Here is a 26930-nt window from a genome sequence, read left to right on the forward strand (position 1 = left end):
GAGGGGAGGGAGGGGGGGGAGGACAGTCTGAACATGTCGGTCTCCGGGGGAGTCGACCCTCTCATGGAGCGCTACCTCTCCTCGGTCCCGCCCCCACACACACACTCCTCCTTTCTGGAGAGTCTGGAAGAGCACCACCTGCTGGAGAGCTCTGACAGGTGGGTAGGAACACCGACGTCCGCCTGCTCTGCTGGTGTGGAATGAGCCGATCCGCTGTTGTTCTTTAAGTACTGTCTCTCTCTCCTCTCTTCCTCCCCCTTCTCACCCCTCCCCCTCTCCCTTTATACAGTTTTGAGCTGGACAGCGAAGTCCTGGGCGACCAATCCCGGGTCCTCACGTCCCACTCCCTCCGCGAGGGGCGGAGCCTCGAGCTGCTCAGCTATTCCGTCCCACGATGCACGGCGGCGGGCGGCTCCCCCGACCAGGAAGTGGAGCACGGCGCCTCCGGCTCCCCGTCCCGCTGGCTCCAGACCTCGGCCGGCGAAGAGGAGGAGGAGGGCGGCGAGGAGGCGGAGTCTGACCTGGGGAAGGAGCTGCTGATCCAGCAGTGCGGGGACCTCCGGGAGGAGCTGGCCCTCCGAGAGAGAGAGCAGGAGGTGCTGAGGGAGGAGGTGCAGAGGAGTGCGGACGAGCTCCAGGAGGCCAGGGACAGGTGAGCCTTCTCCTGTGTGTGTGTGTGAGTGTGAGAGTGTTACGTTTGTTTGAGGACTCAAAGCTTGTGTGTGTGTGTGTAGGTGGGCCCAGGCCACAGAGGAGCTGCAGGAGGCCCTCTGGGAGCTGCAGGAGGAGAGGGAGAAGAGGCGGAGCTGTGAAGACGAGGCGGAGGAGGAGAGGGAGAAGAGGAGGAGGGCAGAGGAGGAGATCAACTTGAAAACCCACGAAGAAGACAACCTGAAGAACAGACTCAGCGCCTTACTGGAGGAGAGGGAGAGATCGTCGAAGGAGAGCGAGAGCTCCCTGCTCCCCACCTGCCTCTCGGTGAAGGAGCAGGAGCAGCTGAGGGAGTCGTGCGAGGAAAAGGCCTCGCTCCTGGCTCGTCTGAAGCAGCAGGAGCAGCTGAGGGAGTCGTGCGAGGAGAAGGCCTCGCTCCTGGCTCGTCTGAAGCAGCAGGAGCAGCTGGTGTCGTCCCTGCAGGAGAGGAAGCAGGCGGGAGACTCGGTCACCTCCGAGGTCCAGGGGCTGTTCGGGAAGCAGCTGCACGTCCTACAGGTGCGCGGCCGTGTGGGACTTAACAGGATAACACTTAACAACACTTAACAACATGGGAGAGCTAGCCAGCTTAGGCTAACTGACGTTATAAAAGAGGCCAGCTAGATAGAATCTTTAGGTTATTTACATAACCCCGGTTCTCTGAGTAGCATGAATGAGTGTCTCACTATGGAAACGCCCCCTGCGTGACCTCATCAGAAGCTCAATAACATTGCGCCAGCCCTCATTGGCTGGCACAGATGACGCCCATGTCTGGAGGGGAGGACCCTCCTCCTATATAAGGCGTAGACACGGTGTCAGTAGTCATTCAAAACAAGCACACCTCTTCCTCGCTTCCGTAGCAAGGAGGGTTGTCTGGTGAGACACTCACTCATGCTACTCAGAGAACCGGGGTTATGTAAATAACCTAAAGTTCTCTTTCGTAGCATTCGTTTCGTGTCTCACTATGGGAAAATACTGACTCCCGGATTGCCAGACATGCCTGCAAAAAACGACAACCGTCCCCAATGGTCCCTCACACAACAGACTCCAAGTCCTAAGAGGAACCCAAACTGAAGACTGAATGGGCTAGAGTTGGTGCCGTGACATCCAACCTATAAAAACGAGCAAAAGTGTGGGGCGAAAGCCCAACATGCCGCCGCACACACTTCCAGAATAGGGACACCCTTAAAGGAGTAGTAAAGGGAAAATGCATGTTTAGCCCTGTTTTAAGGTTACTTATGATCATATACAATGGTTCAGATTAAAACGTTGACAAAACTAGCACTTTTGAGAAAGTCTGATAATTGCTCTACCACCGTTTTGGTCATACAATGGATGTGGGTGGGCACCTTGACAAATCATTCAAAAAACATGTTAAACTCTCAATTTCAAAGACAAGAACCTCACTGAGGTTTTAGTTGGCGTTCTGACTGATAATTCGCCATAAAGTAAGATTCTAGTTCATCTGGAAAGGCCTGAAGGCCCCTGCTAGAGTAGGCCAGGGCAATAGCCCCCACTATCCAATGGGAAAGACGCTGCTTAGACACCGGCTTCCCCATGTGCGGATTGGCCCAAGAAACAAACAACTGGTCACCCTTCCTGAAACTCTTGAGTCCTATCCAAATAAATGGCCCGTGGGCCACCAGTTGATGATCCTGGTCTACACCCTGAAGTAGCCCGATCTCCTCTCTCCACACAGGCCCACCGTGACCAGGCCTTGGCCGAGCTGGAGGAGAGCAGAACCGGACACAGGACCACGGCCGCCCTGCTGGGCCAGAGGACCCTGGAGCTGGAGCAGGCCCGGCAGGAGGCGCAGAGGCTGAGGGAGGAGGAGGCGGAGGAGAGACGCAGGGCCCTGGAGTCGGCCGGGAGGGGCAGGGCGGAGCTGGAGTCCCAGCTGGTCTGTCTGAAGCAGAACCTCAGGAACCTGGAGGAGGTGCTGGCCCAGGGCGTCCGGGAGAGGGAGGAGCAGAGGAGGAGGGAGGGGGAGCTGGAGGAGGAGCTGGAGGAGGTCCAGAAGCGGCACGACGCCAAGGATGAAGAGGTGAGGAGGAGGAGGAGGAGGAGGAGGATGGTTTCACTGTGGAGAAATGAATGTTTTGATTGAGCGTATGGTTAAATCCGTGTTGAAGGTGGCGGAGGAGAGGGAGAAGTGGGAGTTGGAGCGTCAGGAGAAGGACGAGGAGTTGTGCGGGGCGAGGCGTCTCCTGGAGGAGCAGAGGAGGGAGAGGGAGGAGGAGGTCCGGGCCCTCCTGGACAGACAGGTCCAGGCCGTGGAGGAGGCGACGGACAGGTTGAGGAGGTCCCACCGGGAGGAGGTGCAGCAGCTGCAGGAGAAGCACCGGGAGCAGGTGCAGGAGCTGACCGCCAGTCTGGAGGCGGAGCTTATAGACCAGAGGGTCGCCATGGAGGAGGAGCAGAGACGACAGATCAGCCTTATTAAACAGGTGCACGCACGCACACACACACACACACACACACACACACACACACACACACACACACACAGAGGTGGGGTGGAGCATCGAGTACACATAGCACCGCTTCTACTGAACCTTTGACTGAACGTCACCTGTGTGCAGGTGACGGAGCGAGAGCACCAGAGGATGATGTCAGAGCTGTGCACCCAGCAGAGGGAGGAGCTTGGCCATCTGAGGGCGGAGCTATCCGGGGAGATGAGAGGGAGCCTGGAGTCGGCACACCAGGCCGAGATACAGCAGACACGGGTACACACACACACACACACACGCGCACACACACACACTCAATCCCTGACGCACACACACACACACACACACGCTCAATCCCTGACGCGCACACACACACACACACTCAATCCCTGACGTGCACACACACTCAATCCCTGACACGCACACACACACTCAATCCCTGACACGCACACACACACACTCAATCCCTGACACGCACACACACACGCTCAATCCCTGATGCGCACACACACACACACTCAATCCCTGACGAACGCACACACATGCACACACACACACTCAATCCCTGACGCACACGCACTCAATCCCTGACGCACGCACACACACACACACACACACACACACTCAATCCCTGACGCACGCACACACACACACACACACACTCAATCCCTGACGCACGCACACACATGCACACACACACTCAATCCCTGACGCACGCACACACACACACACAAGCCTACCCTGCTGATCCCCCCCAGGCCCATCAGTCGTTGGAGATGGAGGCGATGCGCCTGAGCCTGACCAACCTGCACGCCGCCCAGCTGGAGCTCTCCCAGGCCAACCTGCAGCGCGAGCGCGAGGCGGCGCTGGCCGAGGCCCAGGCCTGCCTGCGGGAGCGCTGGGCCCAGGAGAGCGCCGTGCTGCAGACCCGGCAGCGGCTGGAGCTGGAGCGCCTCCGGGAGCAGGGCCAGGAGGAGGAGCAGGAGCACCGCCGCAGCCTGGGTGAGGCGGGCCTCCGCCACACATTTAGATCACCTTTCTTTCAAAGCGGCTACGAGGGGTTTTTGTCAGTTTTTGTTGATTTTAGCGCCACCTGTGGATAAAAGCGGTAGTGATTTTTCCCAGCCGGAACGACGGCTGCATTTCCTATGAGCACCGCCGCTTCCTGTGTAGATCTCTTACCTCGCCCAGCGTTCGTTTCGGAAGCGATAAAGAGGCGCTACTTGTCGGGAAAACTAGCGACAAGGTAAATGAATGGTTTGGTCCTTTCTGGACGACCCGCCCAGCCGAGCTGATGGACGCATTTGCTAATGTAGGTAATGTATCCGTTAAAATTAGATAATGTTATAACCAGTCCTAAACTCCTTGTAGTTGCTTTAACCAGGTAAAAGCATTGAGATTACATTACATTAGTCATTTAGCAGACGCTTTTATCCAAAGCGACTAACAATAATTGCATTTAACGTAGGAAAAGCCAATGTACTACTACTTGCCAGAACTCACAAGTGCATCTTCTTTCTAAAACAAGTGACTAAGAGCATAATCTAGTGCTGAAGTGCAAGAATCACAATCTAAGATATAAATATAAAAGATATAAATCTCTTTTATAATAAATCTCTTTTATAATAATAATCTCTTTTATAATAATGACCTGGGCCGTGTTTCCCAGAGCCATCGTAGCGCTACGTTCATCGTAAGATACGTCGTAAACTCTCCCTCTAGGTGGCGCGTCGTTTCCCAGAGCCTTCTTAGGCTGAGGTGTACCTCGGCTAAGGAGGATCTGGGAAACCGCTCTTCCCAAGGTACATGGTAAATCCAGCTTACGATGTCCCTTCTGAAGATGCATCGTTAAGCCCTCCCTGGAGCTGATGCTGTTTCCCCGAGCAGCCTCAGCCAAGGGATACCCTAGCCAAGGAATACCCTAGCCAAGGGATACCCTAGCCAAGGGATACTTCCTTAAAGGAGTAGTACAGGGAAAATGCATGTTTAGCCCTGTTTTAAGGTTACTTCTGATCATATACAATGGTTCAGATCGAAACGTTGACAAAACTAGCACTTTTGAGAAAGTCTGATAATTGCTCTACCACTGTTTTGGTCATAAAATGGATGTGGGTGTGCACCTTGAAAAATCTGTGTGCTAATGTTTTATTTTGTGTGTGCGTGCTAAAGTTTTATTTTGCGTGTGTGTGTGTGCCAATGTTGTTTTATTGTGTGTATGCGTGCTAATGTTTTATTTTATGTGTGTGTGTGTGTAGAGGAGCTGACGCAGGAGTGTGAGAGTCGTGTCTCTAAGGAGAAAGCGTTCATGGAAGAACAGCAGGCCGAACAGATCCAGGTACTACGTCATCTGAGTCATCTGAGTCATCTGAGTCATCTGAGTCATCTGAGTCATCTGAGTCATCTGAGTCATCTGAGTCATCTGAGTCATCTGAGTCATCTGAGTCATCTGAGTCATCTGTGCCTTCTGTGCCTGTATTGTTTCTGTAGAACCCTCCCCAATACAGTTTAGTGCAGCTTTCTTCATTTAATGATGCTATCCTTTCTTTTGTACTTTAATTCCTTCTTTCCTTCTTTCCTTTCCTCTTTCCTTCTTTCTTTTTCTTTCCTGCTTTCTCTTTCTCTCCCTCTCTCTCTCTCTCTCTCTCTCCAGACTCTGAGGTTACAGTGGCAGCAGGAGTCAGAGAGTCTCCAGTCAGACCTCCAGACCAGCGTGTCAGAGACCCAGCAGAGCCTCACCCAGACCCAGCAGAGCCTCACCCAGACCCAGGCAGAGCTGTCCAAGTGCAGGGCCCAAGTGGAGGTGCTCCAGGCCTCCAGTCAGAATGAGATCCAGAGGCTGGAGGAGGAGCTGAGCCAGGCCTGGACCGACAGGGACGCAGCGGCCCGTGAGTAGCCCGAACGCTGCTCCGCTGCTCAGCTCTGTGAGCATGCTGGAACTGTGTTGTAACTGTGTTGTAACTGCGTTGTGTGAATGTTTGGTGGACGCTGTCCAGGTGCGGTGGAGCACTTGGTGTCCAGCCATGAGAAGGTGCTGCAGGAGAGAGAGGAGCACACACGGCAGCTGGAGCACAGAGAGAAGCAGCTGCAGCAGGAGGCGAGTCAATGGAAACACACACACACACACACACACACACTCTCTCTCAAACACACACACACACAAAATGTTGTCGAAAATTTTGCTAAAACACATCGACATTTCGTGAAAACAATGACATTTCCCAAAAACAAGATGGACTTGAAATTGTGCTTAATGTCGTGTTTTTGCTAAATGTCTTTGCAAAATTCGATGTTTTTGCTAAATGTCATTGTGTTTTCACGAAATGTTTTTGTGAAATTTGTAGGCCATGTGGTTTTGTCATGTTTTTATGAAATGTGTTTTTGCATTTCGCCATTTTTTTTGTGAAATGTCGGTGTGTTTTAGCGAAATGCTGTGTTTCTCATACCTGCAAATTCACATGAATCGTGCAGATCCAGGGAGTTTTCCAAAAAGGGGGTGGGGGGGGGGTGGAAAATGACTGCGTTTGATGTTCAGGCTAGAATAAACCTTATTGGATAATACTAACTGGTTAGCTTGGCATAGATATAAGTACAAACCTGGATGCTACAAGCTAAATGTTATAGAGTAGTGGGTCAATTCAATTCAGAACGTGAAATAGTGACTAACCACAGGGTATAAATACAGATCCTGTTGTTGGATGTAACGTAGCTTGATCTCCAGTTGAATAACGTCATGTCAACAGCGTCCAAAATCCATTCCAATTCCAGTTTTCTCTCTCTCTCTCTGTCTCTCTCTCTCCCTCCCTCCCAGGTGGAGCGTGGTCGGGAGGAGCAGGCGTCTCTGAGGCAGAGCTCTGGGCAAGAAGTGGCTCAGCTGTGGGCTCAGCTGCAAAGCATGAGGCCCAGCCGTCTGGAGTTGGGGGGTGAGTGCACACACACACACTCTCTCACACACACGTGCACTCACTCACTCATTCACTCACTCACACACACACACACACTCACACCGGGAGATGTTTTTGTGTTTGTCCTTTGTTTTCTGCTGCTGCTTGTGTTGCTCGTCGTCACTGTAACCAGGGCAACCTCAGTGTCTCTCCAGCTTAAATAAAGGGTTGAACTGAAGTTCCCACTGACAAGCTGATTGGTTACATCTCTCCTCTCCCTTTCTCCCCTCACTTTCCTCTCTCCTCTCTCTCCTCTCTAACCCTGTCTCTCTCCCTCCCTCTCCCCCTCCTCTCCCTCTTTCTTTTTCTTTCTTTCTTTCTTTCTTTCTTTCTTTCTCTCTCTCTTTCTTTCTCTCTCTCTCTCTCTCTCTCTCTCTCTCTCTCCCTCTTTTCTTTCTTTCTCTCTTTCTCTCTTTCTCTCTTTCTCTCCCTCTCTCCCTCTCTCTCTCTCTCTCTCTCTCTCTCTCTCTCCCCCTCCCTCCCTCCCTCCCTCCCCATGTCTTGCAGAGCTGAAGGAGCAGCTTCTGGCTCGCTCGTCCTGTGTTGATGACATCGAGCGTCTGAAGGGGGAGTTCAGCGAGCAGAAGAGAGAGATCCGGGAGAAGAACGAGACTGAACTGGAGAACCTGAGGAGGTACACACACACACACACACGCAGGCGCGCACACACACACACACACACACACACACACACACACACACACAGGGGACCGCTAAAGTTAACCCTAGCCCTAAACCGTAACTCATAACCATTTACCCCTCATCCTAACCCTAGCCTTAACCCCTAACCTTGTGGGGTTATGTTGTTTTACTTTTGGACCTCACAAGTATAGTTATACCAAAACACACTCACTCACTCTCACACATACACACACACACACAACACACACTCAGACTCGGTTGTAGGTTTTCACCTGCTTGTGATGAAAAGCAGCGTCTGACCCCTGGTTCTCTCTGGCCAGGTACTTTGAGCAGCGCCTGCGGGCCGCAGAGGAGGGCTACAGGGAGGAGATCGCCCTGCTGCAGCTCAGGCTGGTGGAGGGCGCCCTGGAGGACTCTGTACTCAAGACCGGGGATGCTAGGTACGCTAGTGGGCCTGCTCAGTCTGAATCCTCATTCAGGGTTTTTTTTTTTTTTATGTTTATTTTAAAATACCCAATCAAGTATTATTTTCACTCAAACACACACTGAGGTCACTGTCGCATAACAGTCCATCTTCATAACGTTTTGATGGATACGTAGATGAAAGCTGGGTGCGTGCGTGCGTGCGTTCGTGCGTGCGGTTGTGTGTGAATGCGTGCGTTGATGACTGGTCTCTTTAGTTTCATGTCTGAAGGAAAGGGAGAGGAGGAGAGGAATGAAATGCTGGCTGAGATCACCCTCAAACTGGATCAACACAAGGTACACACACACACACACACACACTTCCTCAGCTACAGTATGTGTGGGATCTTGTTATTGATCCCCCCCAATCTCTCTCTGTCTCTCTCTCTCTCTCTCTCTCTCTCTCTCTCCCCGTCTCTCTGTCTCTCTCTCTCTCTCTCTCTCTCTCCCCATCTCTCTCTCTCTCTGTGTCTCTCTCTCTCTCTCTCTCTGTCTCTCTCTCTCTGTCTCTCTCTCTCTGTCTCTCTCTGTCTCTCTATCTCTCTCTCTCTCTTCTCTCTCTCTCTCCCCCCGTCTCTCTCTCTCTCCCCGTCTCTCTCTCTCTCTCTCTCTCCCCGTCTCTCTCTCTCTCTCTCTCTCTCTCCCCGTCTCTCTCTCTCCCCGTCTCTCTCTCTCTCTCTCTCTCTCTCCCCGTCTCTCTCTCTCTCCCCGTCTCTCTCTCTCTCTCTCTCTCCCCGTCTCTCTCTCTCTCTCTCTCTCTCTCTCCCCGTCTCTCTCTCTCCCCGTCTCTCTCTCTCAGGGGGAGTTGGATGCTCTGCGTGTGCAGCTGGAGGAGAGACACACACGGGAGCTGTCTAACCTGCGCTCCTCCATGGCTCTGTCCTACAGCGAGAAGCAGCTACAGGTACACACACGAGCGCACACACACACACACACACACACACACACACACACCAAAACACACACACACACACTGCTTGTACTTAGTCGTCAGTATGTTTTTCTACAGGTGCGCTCTGACCTCACAGACCGTTACTATGACGACCTGCAGGAGTTGAAGACTCGCCTGTCCGACGGACACGTCAGAGGTACACACACACACACACGCGCACACACACACTCACACACTGTTGTTTCACGTCAGAAAGTCAACAGTTATCACTCCATCTCCTGCAGAACTGACACGCATTCGATTGGAGGCTGCAAGACAGGTTGAGGTAAGAATGTTTATTTCAATAATCATATCTATTCAACTAATGTGGTGGTGATGATGATGATGATGATGGTGGCGGGGTGGTCTAGGTGGAGGTGGAGCAGAGGTGGTGGAGTCAGAGGGAGGAGCTCCAGAGCAGCCTGACCCTGATCCAGACCCTGGAGACTCGCCTGGACTCCCTCACACAGCAACACACTACAGAGCTGCAGAGGAACACACAGCAGGTACACACACACACACACGGCAGGTACACACACACACACACACACACACACACGGCAGGTACACACACACACACGGCAGGTACACACACACATACAGACACGCACAACCTGCACACACACACACATACAGACACGCACGCCCTGCGCGCGCGCGCGCGCACACACATACACAGCAAATACACAAAGACATACACACACATAAACACGATGTGAATTTTGAATAATTGTGAGGTGGAGTAACCTGAACAGAGAAGGACTATTCGCCCGGCCGGATAGCGTCAGTGATAGAAAGATGAGGCACACTACAGCTCCACGCCACACAAGAACTTTAATACAGGAAACAACGTTTCGGTCCTATCTGGACCTAGTTAACCGTTAGTTAACCTAACCTGATCAAAATCCACTAACCGACTAGTCTAAAAATAGAGCGGCTCATAAAACTGTCCTATACCCGAGGATGAAAGGGGGGAATATTCAGAAGCTCTTTTAACAGCATTTGGAATACAAAAATCACATTTGAACGGTATTTCAACTAGGCCTAACATGCATCAGTCAGTAGGCCTGAATTAGATCATTTATTGAGCAACACTGCTGTCTTTACCACGTGAAACGGTGCGAGTAGTTTTATCAAGTGAAACGGATTGAATACCGACTGCATTAGGTCACAGACAGAAATAACAGTTGGGTTATTTCTAAACCGTGTAACGGAGGATTGTAAAACTGTTACTGTAACATTACTGCCTTAATCGTAGCTAAACAAAAAAATACTAATAGCCGTGCGTCCTGCATGACGTGCAGTAAGGTTTACTCACTGTGAATGAAGCTCCTCCCCCTTCCTCCCACTCTCCGCCTCACAGGTTAGATTGACGCCGACATTTACATATTTAAGACGGGTTATCAGGTAGACTGGTTATAGGCTAATTTGCTTTTGCACAGCCGACAACATGCACACAGACACACACACACACACACACACACACACACACTAATCATGTCCTGACCTCCTCTGTAGCTGAAACAGGAGTTCTGTGAGGAGCTGTCGGTGCGTCTGGAGCAGGTGAGGGCGGAGGAGAGGCAGCAAGGGAGAGAGGAGCAGGCCCGGAGGAGTCAGGAGGAGGTGCAGAGCCTGAGGGAGGAGCTCCAGCAGCAGCAGGAGGAGCAGCTGTCCGCCCTGAGACAGGAGCTGGAGAGAGGGAGGGAGGAGGAGAAGAGCGGCCTGGAGAAACAGCTGGAGGAGGAGAGGGAGAGGCTGAGGAGTCTGCAGGCATCGCTGGACAACGACCAGAGTAACATGATCTTCCTGATCTCCTCTCTCTCCCTCTTCATCTCTCTATCTCTTTCTCTTCATCTCTCTCTCCATCTCTCTCTCCATCTCTCTCTCCATCTCTCTCTCAATCTCTCTCTCTCTTCATCTCTCCATCTCTCTCTCCATCTCTCTCTCTCTTCATCTCTCGCTATCTCTTTCTCTCCATCTCACACTCCATCTCTCTCTCTCTTCATCTCTCTCTCTCTCCATCTCTCTCTCCATCTCTTTCTCTCAATCTCTCTCTCTCCATCCCTCTATCTCTGTCTCTCTCCATCCCTCTATCTCTGTCTCTCTCCGTCTCTCTATCTCTCTCTCTCCATCGCTCTGTCTCTCTCTTCATCTTTCTCTCTCTTCATCTTTCTCTCTCTTCATCTCTCTTGTTCTGCTTTAATATCCCCTATATTCTACCTTGCTGTGTTGTATCACTCCTGCCTTATTCTCATCATGTCTCTCCCCCTCTCTCTCTCTCTCTCTCTCTCTCTCTCTCTCTCTCTCTCTGTCTCTCTGTCAGACCCCCAGGTGCTGGCGGTGAGGCAGAAGCTGAGGGCCCAGTACGACAGCGAGCTGAGCAGGGCCAAGTGCTGCATGGCCACCGAGGTGAAGGAGCTCAGCACCCTCCTCCAGGAGCAGGGGGACGAGAGGCTGCGTCAAGCCCAGGGGAGGTGAGTCCTGACCGGGGTAGAGGCCGGCAGGGGGCCGGGCGGGGGGGCCGGAGGTCTGGTGACTCGGCAGGGTACACGCCAGCCTGAGCGTGAACCCATGTGATCTGCTGCGTGTTCTCTCCGGGTCAGTCAAGATGGCTCTTCCGGAGATGTCTGTGTTTTGGGTGTTGTACATTGCGCTTGTGTTTTGTGTCTAGGCACCAGGAGGAGAGGGGGGATCTGGAGCAGCGTCTGGCCCAGCAGCAGGAGCTGTCTCTGGGGGAGCTGAGGGTTGAACACCAGGCCGACCTGGAGCTCCAGAGAACCACCCTGCTGACCGATCACGCACAGGAGCTGGACGCCCTCCGAGTGGATCACAAGGCCGAGCTGGACCACCTCTCAGCCAGTCACAGAGACCAGATCGCCGCCACGGTGACGGAGCTGGACCTGAAGCACAAGCCAGAACTCGTCGCCCTGGAGACGAGCCTGGAGTCCAGACGCAAGGCGGAGCTCGATCGCCTGGAGGCGGTCCTGGAGGAGACCAATCAGGCGCAGCTTGAGGCCCAGCAGGCGGAGTTGGAGCATAGGCATCAGGAGGAGAGGGAGGAGCTGGAGAGGAGGATGCTGGGTAATATGGACACCCTGGAGACGACCTACCTGAAGGAGATCCAGGTGAGAGACGCTACCTGTCAATCAAATCAGTCATCCACGTTTTAAAGCTTAATTTATGGTCAGTGAGACGAGCGTCGTACGACCTGTTGATCAAATCCATGTCATTCCCATGTTTGTCTGAACGTGTGTTTATGAAATGACAAGATATCACTTCTTGAATTCGAAGCATTTTTATACCAGTCAATATTCACGATAATATGCACGACACGCTTCTCAAACTGAGTCGCTAGTCATCATCGCCACGGTAACCGTCTCCCGTCTCAGACTCTGGGGGAGGCGGGGCAGCGGCTGGAGGAGGAGCATCGGCAGGAAGTGGAGCGGGAGAGGGCGGCCCTCAGGCAGGAAGTGGAGCGGGAGAGGGCGGCCCTCAGGCAGGAAGTGGAGCGGGAGAGGGCGGAGCAGCTGTCCGTCAGAGAGGAGCTGAGGAGGGAGCTGGCCCAGGTGCACATGGAGAAGTTCGGCGCCATGGCAGCGGAGCTCAGCCACGCCCACCAGGTGAGGGGGATGGGGGGGGGGGGGGGGTGGGAGGAGCCATAGACGCCGGTGGAGACGTGACGGGATCTGATGGATGTAATATAATGTGATGATGATGCTTCTACACTGCGTTGTCTAGCAGAACCAGGGCAGTGATGGTTGGCTTGACCTTGTCTCCTCCTCCAGACTGAGCTGGCGACCCAGAGAGAAGCTCTAGAGGCCGGACACCGCCTGGCCCTTGAGGCCCTCAGGAACCAGGTACCTCTCCATCCATCCATCCATCCATCAATCTATCTATCCAACCATTCTGTCTGTCCATCCAATCATCTATCCATTCTTCCATCTATCTGTCTATCTACTCATCTATCCATCTATCCATCTATCTCTCATGTATCATCTATATGACCACCTATGTGTGTCTCCCTTCTCTGGTGTATGTTATTAAATCAGTCTGTCTGTTCTCTCCAGGTTCTGCAGCTGGGTTAGGGTTATTAGGTTTAGGGGTAGGGTTATTAGGGTTAGGGGTAGGGTTATTAGGGGTAGGGTTGTTAGGTTTAGGGGTAGGGTTATTAGGGGTAGGGGTAGGGTTATTAGGGGTAGGGTTATTAGGGGTAGGGTTATTAGGGGTAGGGTTATTAGGGGTAGGGGTAGGGTTATTAGGGGTAGGGTTATTAGGGGTAGGGTTGTTAGGGGTAGGGTTATTAGGGGTAGGGTTATTAGGGGTAGGGTTATTAGGGGTAGGGTTATTAGGGGTAGGGTTATTAGGGGTAGGGTTATTAGGGGTAGGGTTATTAGGGTTAGGGTTATTAGGGGTAGGGTTATTAGGGGTAGGGTTATTAGGGGTAGGGTTATTAGGGGTAGGGTTATTAGGGGTAGGGTTATTAGGGGTAGGGTTATTAGGGGTAGGGTTATTAGGGGTAGGGTTGTTAGGTTTAGGGGTAGGGTTGTTAGGTTTAGGGGTAGGGTTATTAGGGGTAGGGTAATCACTTTGTGTTGTGTAATCACTTTTTTTCTCCAGGTTCTGGAGCTGGAGCAGCAGCACAGCGCCGCCCTGCAGGAGCTGGCACACACCTACAGCTCAGAGAAAAACACACTCACCACCCAGCACCAGCAACAGATACAGGTGAGTGTGTGCGTGCGCGCGGCAGTAGATTTCTAGTGATCTCGGGTGGTTTTACTGGCTATTATACAACGGTTAGTTCTGGTTCTTGATTCTGATTGGCTGGAAGCCGTGTTAAAATACTTTGTAACACACACCTGGGACCGCATATCATTCCATTTTCAGTATTAATGCGCCTCCCATTTGATCCAATGCATTGTAGTTGTTGTTGTTGCTTGGCAACCCATTTGTTATGGGAACTATTTTGCTCGGCGGAATTGAGGGAATGATGCTTCGTTTTGAATAAATGTTAATATTTGACATTGCTGTGTGTCTATTTTACACTAATAGCTGTAGTAACCGTTGTATAAAAGCAATAAACCACTCGAGGCCGTGTGTTATAGTGATTTTATAACAGTTTTACTCCGCTTCGCGTCGTGCCTAACAAAGCCCCCTAGCTGTTATAAAATCACTAACACACGGCCTCTCGTGGTTTATAATCACTATAACACACGGCCTCTCGTGGTTTATTGCTTAAATCTACGCCGTTAGAGTGGAGGGGTCCTAACAGCCCAAGGGACGGCAAATTGTCTTCTTTCTGTGTGTTGAGCTCAGAGCTCAGAGATTTATACTTCTGCTTTTGTGTATTCATGAATGTGTGTCGAGGTGTGTGTGTGTGTGTGTTATGTGCATTTTATAAAGTTGAGGGATTTGTAAAGTGTGCGTGTGTATGTATATATATATATATATGTGTGTGTGTACTGTATATATGTGTGTGTGTGTACTGTGTATTTGTGTTTATATATATATATGTGTGTGTGTGTGTGTGTGTGTGTGTGTGTAGGAGCTGAGGGGAGTCTCTGTTCGTGAACTGGAGGCGTGCCGTAGGGAGCTGGAGGAGGAGTCGTCAAGGCAACGCCTGCACTTCCTGGAGGAGGGCGAACTCCTCAAGGTCCAATCAGAGGAGAGACTGAAAGGCAGGATCAGTCAAATGAAGGTGAGAGAAGGAGTGTGTGTGTAGGTACGAGTGTGTGTGTGTGTGTAGGTACGAGTGTGTGTGTGTGTAGGTACGAGTGTGTGTGTCTATCTCGGCCCCTCTCCCCTCTAAGCTCCAGCAGTGTGGTCTCTCCCGGGGTTAGTTCATGCTTGGCCGCTGTCCCATGGGAGATTTACACACATAATCCCGCTTTATATACGAGTGTTTCTGTGTGTGTTTATTTGTGTGTGTGCGTGTTTACTAGTGTGTGTGTGTGTGTGTGTGTGTGTGTGAGTGTGAGAACAGTGGCTAAATGGGATGGGTTTGAGCTTCTTATCCTCTGGTTTATTTTGTACAGTTTGAAAGCATTTGAGCGTTGGACACGAGCGAGCTAGCGGCCGCTCAGCTGGTCTCTGCGTTTGCAGCCAGCCAGAACAGAAGAAAACAGAGATTTTCCTCCACCTGGAATTCACGTGTACCGGTGGGCGTGTCTGCTTCCTTTGAAGGCGGAGCTTGAGGAGCAGAAGGAGGCAGAGCTAGATGAGCAGAGGCGGAGCTTGAGTTCTGAGTGCGAGCAGAAGGAGCTCAGCTACACGGAGAAGATGAGCCAGCTCACCTCCCAGCTACAGCAGCTAGACACTGTGGTGTCCCAGGTACCACACACACACACACGCACACACACACACACACACACACACACACACACACCCTCTCATGCAAGCATACACATGCACACCTGAAAAGATACTGTTCCTCTTTCCGCTCAGTGGTGTCAGGGGTATTCCACACACACACACACACACACAATGTGTGTTATGGAAAGTGTGTGTGCATTTCTGAGGGCAGGTTCCGACAGATCTGTGGGTAGGGGGGCGGGGTTTAGACAGGTCTGTGGGTAGGGGGGCGGGGCTTAGACACGTCTGTGGGTAGGGGGGCGGGGTTTAGACGGGTCTGTGGGTAGGGGGGCGGGGTTTAGACAGGTCTGTGGGTAGGGGGGCGGGGTTTAGACGGGTCTGTGGGTAGGGGGGCGGGGTTTAGACAGGTCTGTGGGTAGGGGGGCGGGGTTCAGACAGGTCTGTGGGTAGGGGGGCGGGGCTCAGACAGGTCTGTGGGTAGGGGGGCGGGGCTCAGAGGTCTGTGGGTAGGGGGGCGGGGCTCAGACAGGTCTGTGGGTAGGGGGGCGGGGCTCAGAGGTCTGTGGGTAGGGGGGCGGGGCTCAGACAGGTCTGTGGGTAGGGGGGCGGGGCTCAGAGGTCTGTGGGTAGGGGGGCGGGGTTTAGACGGGTCTGTGGGTAGGGGGGCGGGGTTAAGACAGGTCTGTGGGTAGGGGGGCGGGGCTCAGACGGGTCTGTGGGTAGGGGGGCGGGGTTAGACAGGTCTGTGGGTAGGGGGGCGGGGTTAGACAGGTCTGTGGGTAGGGGGCGGGGTTTAGACAGGTCTGTGGGTAGGGGGGCGGGGTTTAGACGGGTCTGTGGGTAGGGGGGCGGGGTTTAGACAGGTCTGTGGGTAGGGGGGCGGGGTTTAGACGGGGCTGTGGGTAGGGGGGCGGGGTTAGACAGGTGTGTGGGTAGGGGGGCGGGGTTAGACAGGTCTGTGGGTAGGGGGGCGGGGTTAGACAGGTGTGTGGGTAGGGGGGCGGGGTCAGACAGATCTGTGGGTAGGGGGGCGGGGTCAGACAGGTGTGTGGGTAGGGGGGCGGGGTCAGACAGATCTGTGGGTAGGGGGGCGGGGTCAGACAGATCTGTGGGTAGGGGGGCGGGGTTAGACAGATCTGTGGGTAGGGGGGCGGGGTTTAGACAGGTCTGTGGGTAGGGGGGCGGGGTTCAGACAGGTGTGTGGGTAGGGGGGCGGAGTTCAGACAGGTGTGTGGGTAGGGGGGCGGAGTTCAGACAGGTGTGTGGGTAGGGGGGCGGGGTTTAGACAGGTCTGTGGGTAGGGGGGCGGGGTTCTGACAGGTCTGTGGGTAGGGGGCGGGGTTCTGGGAGATCACTTGCAGGAGAACAACAGAAGAGGAGGATGAAATGGAGGTTTGATCCGGGTTCTAGTGATTATATTGGTTTCAGAAGAGAGAGGAGATGGACAGACTGGATCCGGAGGTCAGATTGCAGGCAACCCACTACAGGAGAGATTATCGTACACACACACACACACACACACACGCACACACACACACGCATAGGATTAGTTTGCCGATTAATGTGTATTGTGAAAAAAGAGAGAGATTTGTGCTAGGATTAGGGCTGTGCATCTTCACTGGTCTCACGATTAGATTCAATTATGATTATCCTGTCAACGATTCCATATCACGATGCATAACGATGCGTTGAATCCTCGGTTTTCTGCTTGTAATTGTCCAGGTCTGACCTACCTGTATTTGTGTGTGAAACTGTTCCATCCTCAAAAACAAAACGGATACTTCTGCAGTCTACCGGCAGCTCCTAGCAACCCTGTCGTGTTCTAAAACGGGTCGCTTCCTGAACGTCACAGAGTCTGAAACGGCAGACAGCTAGAGCTGGGTTCGGAATCGCTCCCTCGTTCCCTCGCTCCCTATTCCCTATATGGGGTTCACCATGTAGTGGACTACCTAGGGAACGGAGAAAATGTAGGATACATGCACTGTTCCCTGCAAATCAAGGTGAATTGTGGGTAATAAATAGTGGACTACTGTATATAGGGAACGAAAATTCCGTGGAGAATTCGGACACTACAAACAAAATGGCTGACGCCCTATATAGTGCACTATATAGTGAATAGGGAGCGATTCCGAACACAGCTTTGGTGATGTTCCATTACGGTTATCCTGTCGACGATTCGATCCGATCGTCGTGTCCGTGTCGCAACGCGGAACCCTGGCTAGGACGATGACCTGTCTCACATACGGACGTTCTGCTTCCATCCATCGACGTCTGTCCTCTGCCCCTCTCTGCAGCTGCGTGCGGAGGTGGACTGCCTGCAGGGGGCGCTGGAGGGGAAGCGTCTGGAGATGGAGACGCTGGACGCCCTCCTGCAGCGCAGAGACAGAGAGAGACAGGAGGGCAGCAACCTGCTCTCCATGCTGACCGACGACATGCAGACCGCTAGGCAGGACAGGTGAGTAGTGTGTGTGTGTGTGTGTGTGTGTGCGTGCGAGGGATGTATGAGGGGTGTGTGTGTGCGAGAGAGGGGTTTGGGTGGGGTGTATGAGGGGTGTGTCTGGGAGGTGTGCGTGTATCTGTATGAGGTGTGTGTGTGTGTGAGGAGTCCCTATGTGTGTGCGTGTGTCGTATGTATGAGGGGTGTGTGTGTTAGGCATGTATGAGTGTGTGTGTTAGGCATGTTACAGTATAAGGTGTCTGTGTCGGATGTATGACGGGGGTGTGTGTGAGGGGTGTGTGTGAGGGGTGTGTGTGTGCGTGTGAGTGCATGTCTGTAAGAGCGTTTTAGGAGTGTGATTTGTTTCCCCCCCCCCCCCCCCCCCCCCCCCCCAGACATGAGCTGCAACTGGCCAATGAGAAGCTGAGGAAAGTACTGCTGGAGGTGGTCCGCAGCACCATGGTGACGGAGGAGCTGATTGGCCGACGGGTTAGCGTGTGTGTCGGGGTCCGAGATCATCGCCAGGGGCCGGAGTCTGGGCAGCAGACAGCCAATCGGAAGAGCTCTGGAGGGAGCAGGGGCACTCTGGAGACAGGTGGGCGGAGAACCAGACTCGAAGCCCAGAGGTCGTTACAATGTTACCGTGACGCGCACTTTTAAAGTTTGATTGCATGGGACTGAGTACATTTACTGTTGGTGATATTAGACATTTGCTCGCACAGTCTGATGTGAATGCTGACTGCTGGTTGGACACTTTGATGTGAATGCTGACTGCTGGTTGGACAGTCTGATGTGAATGCTGACTGCTGGTTGGACACTTTGATGTGAATGCTGACTGTTGGTTGGACAGTCTGATGTGAATGCTGACTGGTGGTTGGACACTTTGATGTGAATGCTGACTGGTGGTTGGACAGTCTGATGTGAATGCTGACTGCTGATTGGACACTTTGATGTGAATGCTGACTGCTGGTTGGACAGTCTGATGTGAATGCTGACTGCTGGTTGGCTGTGTTCTCTCCAGCAGGCGTGTCAGTCACGGACATGTCGTCCTCAGAGCTGGAGCTGTCCCAGCGTTTCTGTGAGAGCTTGCTGCTGGCCGATGCACAGGCGCCCCCCGGTGGAGAGGAGGCCGCACTGCACGCCTGCGCTCGACTGCGCCACACAGTGGACACCCTGCTGGAGCTGCTCAACCAGGCCAATACACAGGTAACACACACACACACATACACACACACCTGCTGATGGCACGTACCACTGAGGGAATACAGTCTCCTTTTGTCTCTTCTGGCCACTCAAGTCCACTCTCAAGACTGTTTTGGGACCTTGGATGTTTTGAAATGAAGTCTCCTTGAATGTCAGATGATGTTTGGATGTCCTGATGTCGTCTCTGAGATGATGTTGATGTTGTCCTCCTTGCGCAGCTGCTGCAGACCCACGGCGTCCATCTCTCATTGGAGGAGAGGTTCTCCCAGGGCAAAGAAGACTCCGCCCAGCTCCTTCAGCAACACACACTCTTATTGGAGCAGCTTGACCAGGAGGCGGGGCTGAAGAGCCAGCTGCACCTGGAGCTCCACAAGGCCAAGGGTGAGCCCTGGACTGACCGCCTCTCCTCATTGGCTGTTGGACCTGCCACTCAACACGGGGGGGCCGGCTTCCGAAAGTGTTCGCTTGCGAATGCCTGTCTGACTGTAACCATAGCAACCTGCCATTGTGCTTCAGTGTTGATGGCAGAATAGAATGTTGTTGGGTGCCAGTGTGTGAACTTTAAGCGTTTTTGTTAACGCATGGCGTGTGTGTGTGTGTGCGCGTGCGTGCGTGCGTACGTGCGTGTGTGTGTGTGTGTGTGCATGCGTGCGTGCGTGTGTGCGTGCGTCCAGGTCTCCTGGAGGGCTACGTGGCGGAGAAGGCGGTGCTGGAGGAGTCTCTGCAGCAGAAGGAGTGCCAGGAGGAGAGGCTGGTGGCGGAGGTGGAGGGCCTCCGGGCGCGGCTCCAGGAGGTGGGGGAGGAGAACGCGCTGCTGCTGCGCCAGAGGGACCATCTCAGCGCCGGACTGGGGGAGAGGGAGAAGGGTGAGGAACCCTGGGGGAGCTACAGGGGGGTGAGAGGGAGGGCTGTGGGTGAGGAACCCTGGGGGAGCTACAGGGGGGTGAGAGGGAGGGCTGTGGGTGTATCCCGAGCTATGCGTTCATTTTTTTGTGCGTGAAATGCTGTCTCCCCTGTGCTGCTGATCTAAAGGTGTGTGTGATATTTGTGCTCAGGTCCTCTTTCCATAGGCCGCTGCTGGAATGTAGGTAGTCACACAGGTTTGTGGGTCAGAGGTTGTGTGTGTGTGTGTGTGTGTGTGTGTGTGTGTGTGTGTGTGTGCGCGCGTGCGTGTGCGTGAGCGTGTGAGCGTGTGAGCGTGTGAGCGTGTGTGGTTTGCAGTGCTATTTGAAGATGTTACTCTCCCTGCTATGGTACGTGGGAGAGATTGTGTGTGTGCGTCAGCTCCAGGTCAGATGTCTTCTCACAGAGTAAGCACCATGCATCTGTGGAAGAAGTGTGTGTGCACATTGAGGTGTGTTTTCATTGTGTGTTCTCATTCTGTGTGTGTGTGTGTGTGTGTGTGTTCTGTTCTGTTGGTCTCAGAGGTCTGACCCCTGACCTCTGTTGAAGGATATCGTAAGAATTTCCATCACCGTACAACTCGTGCACCGTTTATTTATTTTAAATAAATAAACAAATAAACCGTGACGTGACAATAAAGGGACTTGAGTTGACCTGACCCCTGACCTCTCCCCCCTCCGGGGCAGGTCTCCTGGCGGAGGCGGAGCGGCTGGCCCAGGAGCGCCTGGACGTCCAGCGGCAGGCGGAGAAGGACCAGGGCTGCCTGACGCTGCGCCTGCGCGCCCTGGAGGCCGAGCTGGAGGAGCAGGAGAGCCGCGCCCTGGAGACGGAGAGCCACCGCAGGGCGCACGCCGACGACCTCAGCCAGCGCCTCCAGGCCCTGGAGAAACAGCTCAAACACAACCGCCACTTCATCGATGTGAGTCTCTCTCTCTCTCTCTCTCTCGCTCTCGCTCTCTCTCTCGCTCTCTCTCTCGCTCTCTCTCTCTCTCCGTTTGTCTTTCTCTCTCTCTCTCTCTCTCTCTCTCTCTCTCTCTCTCTCTCTCTCTCTCTCTCTCTCTCTCTCTCTCTCTCTGTTTGTCTTTCTCTCAATCTCTCCTCTCTCTCTCTCTCTCTCTCTCTCTCTCTCTCTCTCGTCACTTGTGGGGATGGTCCTCACATGTTTAGGCTCAATTTTTAGGGTCAAAGGTTAGGGCTTGGGTTCCAATTAGGGTTTGGGGTAAAAGGTTATGTTTAAGGTTAGCCTCAGGGTTTCGGGGCTAGGCTAAGTTTAGGCGGTCCGCACAAGTAAAACAAACCTGTGTGTGTGCGTGTGCGTGTGCGTGTGCGCGTGTGCGTGTGCGTGTGTGTGTGTGTGTGTGTACAGGAGCAGGCAGTGGAGCGCGAGCACGAGAGGGACGAGTTCCAGCAGGAGATCGTCAGGCTGGAGGCCCAGCTCCGCCACCCAGCCAGGGGTCACTCTGCTGGGGACAACAAGGGCCAGAGGGTGGGGCCCCCTGCTGCTTCATAACATCACCCACAGTGCCAGTCTATCTGTTAATGAATGATGTCGTCTTGTTTCTTCTCTAACCTGGTTTGGGAGTGTGATATTTATCTGCGTTTGCAGTGTTTTTTGTCTTGTATTCAGCGTCTAGATCTTAGGTTTTTGCGTTGTTTACTGAGTGTATATTATCCCGCACGAAACGGGCTACAGCTTTTTGTACAACTCCTGGTGGTACAGAAAACGTGAACAAAATGGAGTCCTTGCCTGACGTTTGCTGTGTGTTTGTCGTTTGTCCACGCTCTGAACGGAACGCCCTAGATTGAGGAGTTGGTTCTGCAGGTATGGAACCTCACCGCTGTGACTCCGCCCACTCCCGTAGCTCCCTCCAATCCCCTGCATGGCGCGTGCGCGCGTGTGTGTGTGTTTGTGAGAGAGAGCAGGTGAAGTGTGTATAATCATAATCAGACTCTGCTCAACTTTAGAATCTCCTGTCCTGTTCATCCCCTCTCATCCCTCTCTCCCCCCTCATCCTTCTCTCCCCCCTCATCCCTCTCTCCCCTCATCCTTCTCTCCCCTCTCATCCCTCTCTCCCCTCCCATCCCTCTCTCCTCCCCCATCCTTCTCTCTCCTCCTGTCTCTTCGTACCGGTTCACCGCTGGTCTGGCTTTGGAACAACAGGGAATGGCTTTGCTTCAGTAGTTCTAGCGGCTGCAGGTCCCGAATGGCTTCTTTAGCTAGTCGCATGGTGTAACCTGGGAAATGCCTCAGCCCTCCAGCAACTGGAGCCCTTAGATCCAAGATGGCGTCCTGTGTGTGTCCTCAGGTGGAGAGTCTCCAGGCCCTCATCAGGGACAAGACTGAAGACCACGCCTCCCTGCTGGCGGCCAACCAGCAGGCCCAACTCGACGTCGCCGAGCGCAACGAGGAGATTGACAAGCTGGCCGGGCGAATCAGAGAGCTGGAGCAGGCGTTGCTGAGCAACGCGGAGAGCAGCAGAGCCGTCGTCCAGCTGGAGCAAGAGCTGCTCCGAGCCAAGCAGAGAGAGCAGGAGCTCACACAGGTACACACACTCAAACACACACACACACACACACAAGGGTTATAATAGTTTGGCTTTTTTCATTAGTTTTTATTTTTAAATCGTTTTAACTTTTTGTGTTCAATTTCAGTTTAGTTTTAATTCGTTTTTAAAGCAGATTTGCTAGTTTATTTTTTATTTTTTGATAATGCTTAGTTTTAGTTTAGTTTTTATTAGTTTCAGTATTAGTTTTAGTTTGTTTTTTTCTGCGCTAGCCTCGTGAGACCATCCTGATCTTGTGAGCTCATGTTGTTTCACTCTGTAAAACAAACCATCTGGCGAACGTCAGATTACCTCTGCGCAGGGGCACAGCTAAAGAAATAATGGAGGATATATTTAATATCCACCCAAATCCACCCAAAATACTAGGCTTATGTATGGAATGAAAAAGACTAAAACTGAGGACATTTTCTCTACAATTTTAGTTTATTTTAGTTAGTTTTGTAAACACACAATACAATTTTAGTTAGTTATCGTTTTTTTGTAAAGGCTAGTTTTTATTTTTATTTCAGTTAACTAAAATGTTTTTTTCACACCTAGTTTTCATTTTTTTGTTAGTTTTCGTTAACTATAATAACCTTGACACACACAAACATATACAGTACACACGCCTACACACACACACACGGGCTGTGATCTCTGTGTGTGTGTGTGTCCAGGACAAGCAGGCCCTGGAGCAGCAGCAACTGTCCAGCCGTCTGCAGATCTCCGCCCTGCAGTCCACCTTGGACGAGGCCCGCCACCGTTACCACGACGACGCGCCAGACCACACCCAGCTGCTGAGAGACGCTCTGGACACGGCCCAGCAGAACCAGCACCGCAGCCAGCAACAGGTGTGTGTGTGTCTGGTACCACAGAACCTCAACTGTGTGTCTGGTAGAACAGAAACCCTGAACAGCTGTGTGTCTGCTAGAACAGAACCTCGGGTGTGTGTCTGCTAGAACAGAACCTCGGGTGTGAGTCTGGTAGAACAGAACCTCGGGTGTGTGTCTGTTAGAACAGAACCTCGTGTGTGTGTGTCTGCTAGAACAGAACCTCGGGTGTGAGTCTGGTAGAACAGAACCCCTCCTGGGCTGTAGCGGCCCCTCCTGGGCTGTAGCGCCCCCTCCAGGGCTGTAGCGCCCCCTCCTGGGCTGTAGCGCCCCCTCCTGGTCCCAGTGGGTCAGGGTACTCAGACCCCCAGGAGTGTTTTGTGACGTCATCAGGAGTGTGTTGTGATGACATCATCAGGAGTATGTGTTGTGATGACGTCACCAGGAGTGTGTTGTGATGATGTCATCAGGAAGGTGTGTTGTGAAGACCTCAGGAGTGTGTGTTGTGATGTCATCATCAGGTGGAGGTTCTGATTGGTCAGCTGGAGCAGGCGCAGAGAGACTTGACCATCAAAGAGGCAGAGTTAAAACACCTGACGCTTCAGCTGGAGTTCATAACCAATCAGAACGCAGAGCACGTCAGCCATCTCCAGGACGAGATTGCTGCTCTGAAGGTTTGTTCTGTCTGTCTGTCTGCCTGTCTGTCTGTCTGTCTGTCTCTGTCTGTCTGTCTGCCTGTCTGTCTGCCTGTCTGTCTGTCTGTCTGTCTGTCTGTCTGTCTGTCTGTCTCTGTCTGTCTGTCTGTCTGTCTGTCTGTCTGTCGTCCTTGCTTCAAACTATAACTTTTGCTGTGTACTCAAATGACAACGTGTTATTCAAAATGCGGTTTAATAACAGAAATGCGTTGTTGTTGTTTGTAGGAGACTGTGTCCAGTCTCACCTTTCACCAGGAGGAGAGGGAGGGAGAGAGGGAGGGGGAGGAGGAGGAGAGCCTCCCATCCGCTCTCCTGCAGGAGAAGAACCAGGAGATCGACCAGCTCAACCAGGAGCTCGACCACCTCAACCAGGAGATCCAGCGCCTCCAGCAGGAGGTGGAGAACACCAAGAGCAGCACGGTCAGTACACACACACACACACACGCACACACACACGCACACAAACACTCACACACACACACACACACACACTGATGTGGAAGCTAGTATCTTTCCTGCAGTTAGAGGACGACAATTGTCTTGATTGGTACCCCTGTTCTTTCTCTCTCTCTCTCTCTCCTCGACCTCTCCTCCCTCCTTTCATCCATCACTTCCATCCAGGTGACCGAGACGGAGCTGGAGGACCTGCGTTCTCAGGTAGAGCACCTGGACTGTGACATCATCAGGCTGCGCCAGGACAAGCAGGAGGAGGAGGAGCGACTGCACGAGGTCATCAGCACGCTGCAGGCGGAGCTTGCCACCTTGGGCCCCGCCCTGCACGAGGTCAGCGACTCCCAGGAGGGCGACAGCGCGAACCCCTCCCTCTCCCCCTCCCCCGAGCCCCCACGCCACACCGGCCAGGGGGACAGCCTGAAGCAGGAGCTGCGCCTCCACCACTCCTCCTCCTCTCACTCCCTCCGTTCTCGCGCGGAGGCTCTCCGGGGCCAGCTGGAGGTGGCGGCGGGGGAGAAGGAGGCGCTGGAGAGACTGCTCCTCACCCAGGAGCAGGAGTACCGAGGACAGGGGGAGGAGCTGGGGAGGAGACTGAGGGAGGAGAGGGAGAAGGGGGAGGAGCTCCGGCGTCTGCTCTCCGTCGCGGAGGCGGAGCTGGAGGAGGCGAGGGTCTGGAGAGGGGAGCCGGGCGACGGGGGCGGGGCCGAGTTGGACGCCCTGCTGCTGGAGCATCAGAGAGCCAGGGAGGAGAAGGAGAGGGAGGTGGAGACTCTAAAAGCGAGGGATGAGGAGAGGGAGAGGGAGGCGGAGTCCCTCAGGGAAACCACACTAGCCCTGGAGAGGCGGGTCCAGGAGGCAAGGGCGGAGGTCGTCGCCACGGAGACCGCGAAGGCGGAGCTCTCTGCGGAACGGCAGGCGCTGAGGAGGAGGGAGGGGCGGCTGCAGGAGGAGATAGAACGCCTCGCACAGGAAGTGACCTCACTGAGGCGCCGCGTCCAGGAGCTGAGCCTGCGGTTGGAGGAGAGAGGAGCCAGTCAGGAGGAGGCTCAGAAGGAGGTGTTGGTGAGTGGAGCACAGCACATCCTCAGATCATCAAATCACGGGGCGGGTCCACAAGCTGTTTCCTGGTTTGTCCATTCATCTCCATTCATTTTTTTGGACTAGGATTATGCAAAATCTACCAGATCGATTTTCATGAAACTCAATGAAGGGGTGTAGCATGGGTCAATTTACAACCCATTCAATGTTGACGTGCACAGAGCCACGAAATGCATTCAGGGGCGGAGGTCTGTGCTCACTGAGCACCATTTCTAGCTGACCATTGTTATTGGGTAAACCCGACTTTTGAGGGAGTAGTGATGACTTCTGAGTTGCAGTAGTGGTGAACGCCGTGGTGCGCTGACGCAGTAGTAGTGAAGGCCGTGGTGCGCTGACGCAGTAGTGGTGAAGGCGGTGGTGCGCTGGTGCAGTAGTAGTGAAGGCGGTGGTGCGCTGGTGCAGTAGTGGTGAACGCCGTGGTGCGCTGACGCAGTAGTAGTGAAGGCCGTGGTGCGCTGACGCAGTAGTGGTGAAGGCCGTGGTGCGCTGGTGCAGTAGTGGTGAAGGCCGTGGTGCGCTGGTGCAGTAGTGGTGAAGGCCGTGGTGCGCTGGTGCAGTAGTAGTGAAGGCCGTGGTGCGCTGGTGCAGTAGTGGTGAATGCCGTGGTGCGCTGGTGCAGTAGTGGTGAAGGCCGTGGTGCGCTGGTGCAGTAGTGGTGAACGCCGTGGTGCGCTGATGCAGTAGTGGTGAATGCGCTGGTGCAGTAGTGGTGAAGGCCGTGGTGCGCTGATGCAGTAGTGGTGAAGGCCGTAGTGCGCTGTAGAGCTGTAGATGTGTAACTGTGTCAGCGCCGCCCCACAGCTGGCTGGAGTTAGTCTGTAATCAGGGGGAGACGCAGTAAAGAGGGGGTGAGAGAAACCTCAGGAAAATTAGGGGGAGGATCATTATATCCTCCCCCCTTTCTGTGATTGTTGCATCGTGTTGTCTACGAGGTGCGCTGTATAAATAAAGTTTGATTCGATGTGAGAGGAGAGAGAAGCGGAGGGAGGGAAGTCGGCCCGGAGACTGCAGGATCTCTCACACAGGAAGTGACCTCGCTCAGAAAGAGGAAGTCAAGAGGAGGTTTCTTGATCGGTCTGTTGTTGTTGTTCTCAAGATTCGACTCCAGTTGATTTAAAGTATTTTAAATACTCGTCTCTGGGTGTGGACTGCTGGTGTTGAGGGAAGACATAGCTGTGGTTGGAGTGGAGTATTTGCAGCAAGAGAAGGTTGGTTTCCTGTCGTTTCATTCGGCAAGTAAAAATCATCTACTGAGTAAAGTACGACTTACTGGATTCACCGTAAACCGTCCGTTTGATCGAGTCTGCACCACAGATGCCTCTCAGAACTAAAGCGTACAGCTT

General features: G+C 53.3%; 1 protein-coding gene across 3 annotated transcripts in view; it reads left to right on the forward strand.

Moving 5' to 3' along the window:
* The first annotated feature begins 42 nt into the window (after positions 1–42).
* pcnt (pericentrin) overlaps positions 43–26930 on the forward strand; it is a 39220-nt gene continuing 12332 nt past the window's right edge. Inside the window, exons 1-39 of one of the 3 annotated variants that reach the window (XM_084450837.1) lie at positions 43–158; positions 290–652; positions 735–1209; positions 2390–2734; positions 2823–3137; positions 3273–3416; positions 3899–4142; positions 5396–5475; positions 5791–6025; positions 6134–6234; positions 6949–7060; positions 7589–7715; positions 8044–8163; positions 8404–8482; positions 8985–9089; positions 9195–9273; positions 9362–9402; positions 9488–9622; positions 10635–10908; positions 11440–11590; positions 11788–12241; positions 12506–12736; positions 12902–12973; positions 13734–13838; positions 14659–14811; positions 15297–15443; positions 17720–17880; positions 18258–18457; positions 18884–19068; positions 19284–19446; positions 19740–19931; positions 20655–20887; positions 21335–21454; positions 21770–21790; positions 22275–22511; positions 23189–23362; positions 23863–24015; positions 24262–24456; positions 24658–25551. In XM_084450837.1, coding sequence (XP_084306963.1) covers positions 64–158; positions 290–652; positions 735–1209; positions 2390–2734; positions 2823–3137; positions 3273–3416; positions 3899–4142; positions 5396–5475; positions 5791–6025; positions 6134–6234; positions 6949–7060; positions 7589–7715; positions 8044–8163; positions 8404–8482; positions 8985–9089; positions 9195–9273; positions 9362–9402; positions 9488–9622; positions 10635–10908; positions 11440–11590; positions 11788–12241; positions 12506–12736; positions 12902–12973; positions 13734–13838; positions 14659–14811; positions 15297–15443; positions 17720–17880; positions 18258–18457; positions 18884–19068; positions 19284–19446; positions 19740–19931; positions 20655–20887; positions 21335–21454; positions 21770–21790; positions 22275–22511; positions 23189–23362; positions 23863–24015; positions 24262–24456; positions 24658–25551 — 7710 coding nt within the window. In that variant the 5' untranslated portion in view covers positions 43–63. The remainder of the gene's footprint in view (positions 159–289; positions 653–734; positions 1210–2389; positions 2735–2822; positions 3138–3272; positions 3417–3898; positions 4143–5395; positions 5476–5790; positions 6026–6133; positions 6235–6948; positions 7061–7588; positions 7716–8043; positions 8164–8403; positions 8483–8984; positions 9090–9194; positions 9274–9361; positions 9403–9487; positions 9623–10634; positions 10909–11439; positions 11591–11787; positions 12242–12505; positions 12737–12901; positions 12974–13733; positions 13839–14658; positions 14812–15296; positions 15444–17719; positions 17881–18257; positions 18458–18883; positions 19069–19283; positions 19447–19739; positions 19932–20654; positions 20888–21334; positions 21455–21769; positions 21791–22274; positions 22512–23188; positions 23363–23862; positions 24016–24261; positions 24457–24657; positions 25552–26930) is intronic. The other 2 variants (XM_084450839.1, XM_084450838.1) reach the window with 2 other exon arrangements.

The sequence above is a fragment of the Borostomias antarcticus genome (assembly GCF_949987555.1).
Source record: "Borostomias antarcticus genome assembly, chromosome: 16".
Lineage (NCBI taxonomy): Eukaryota > Metazoa > Chordata > Actinopteri > Stomiiformes > Stomiidae > Borostomias > Borostomias antarcticus.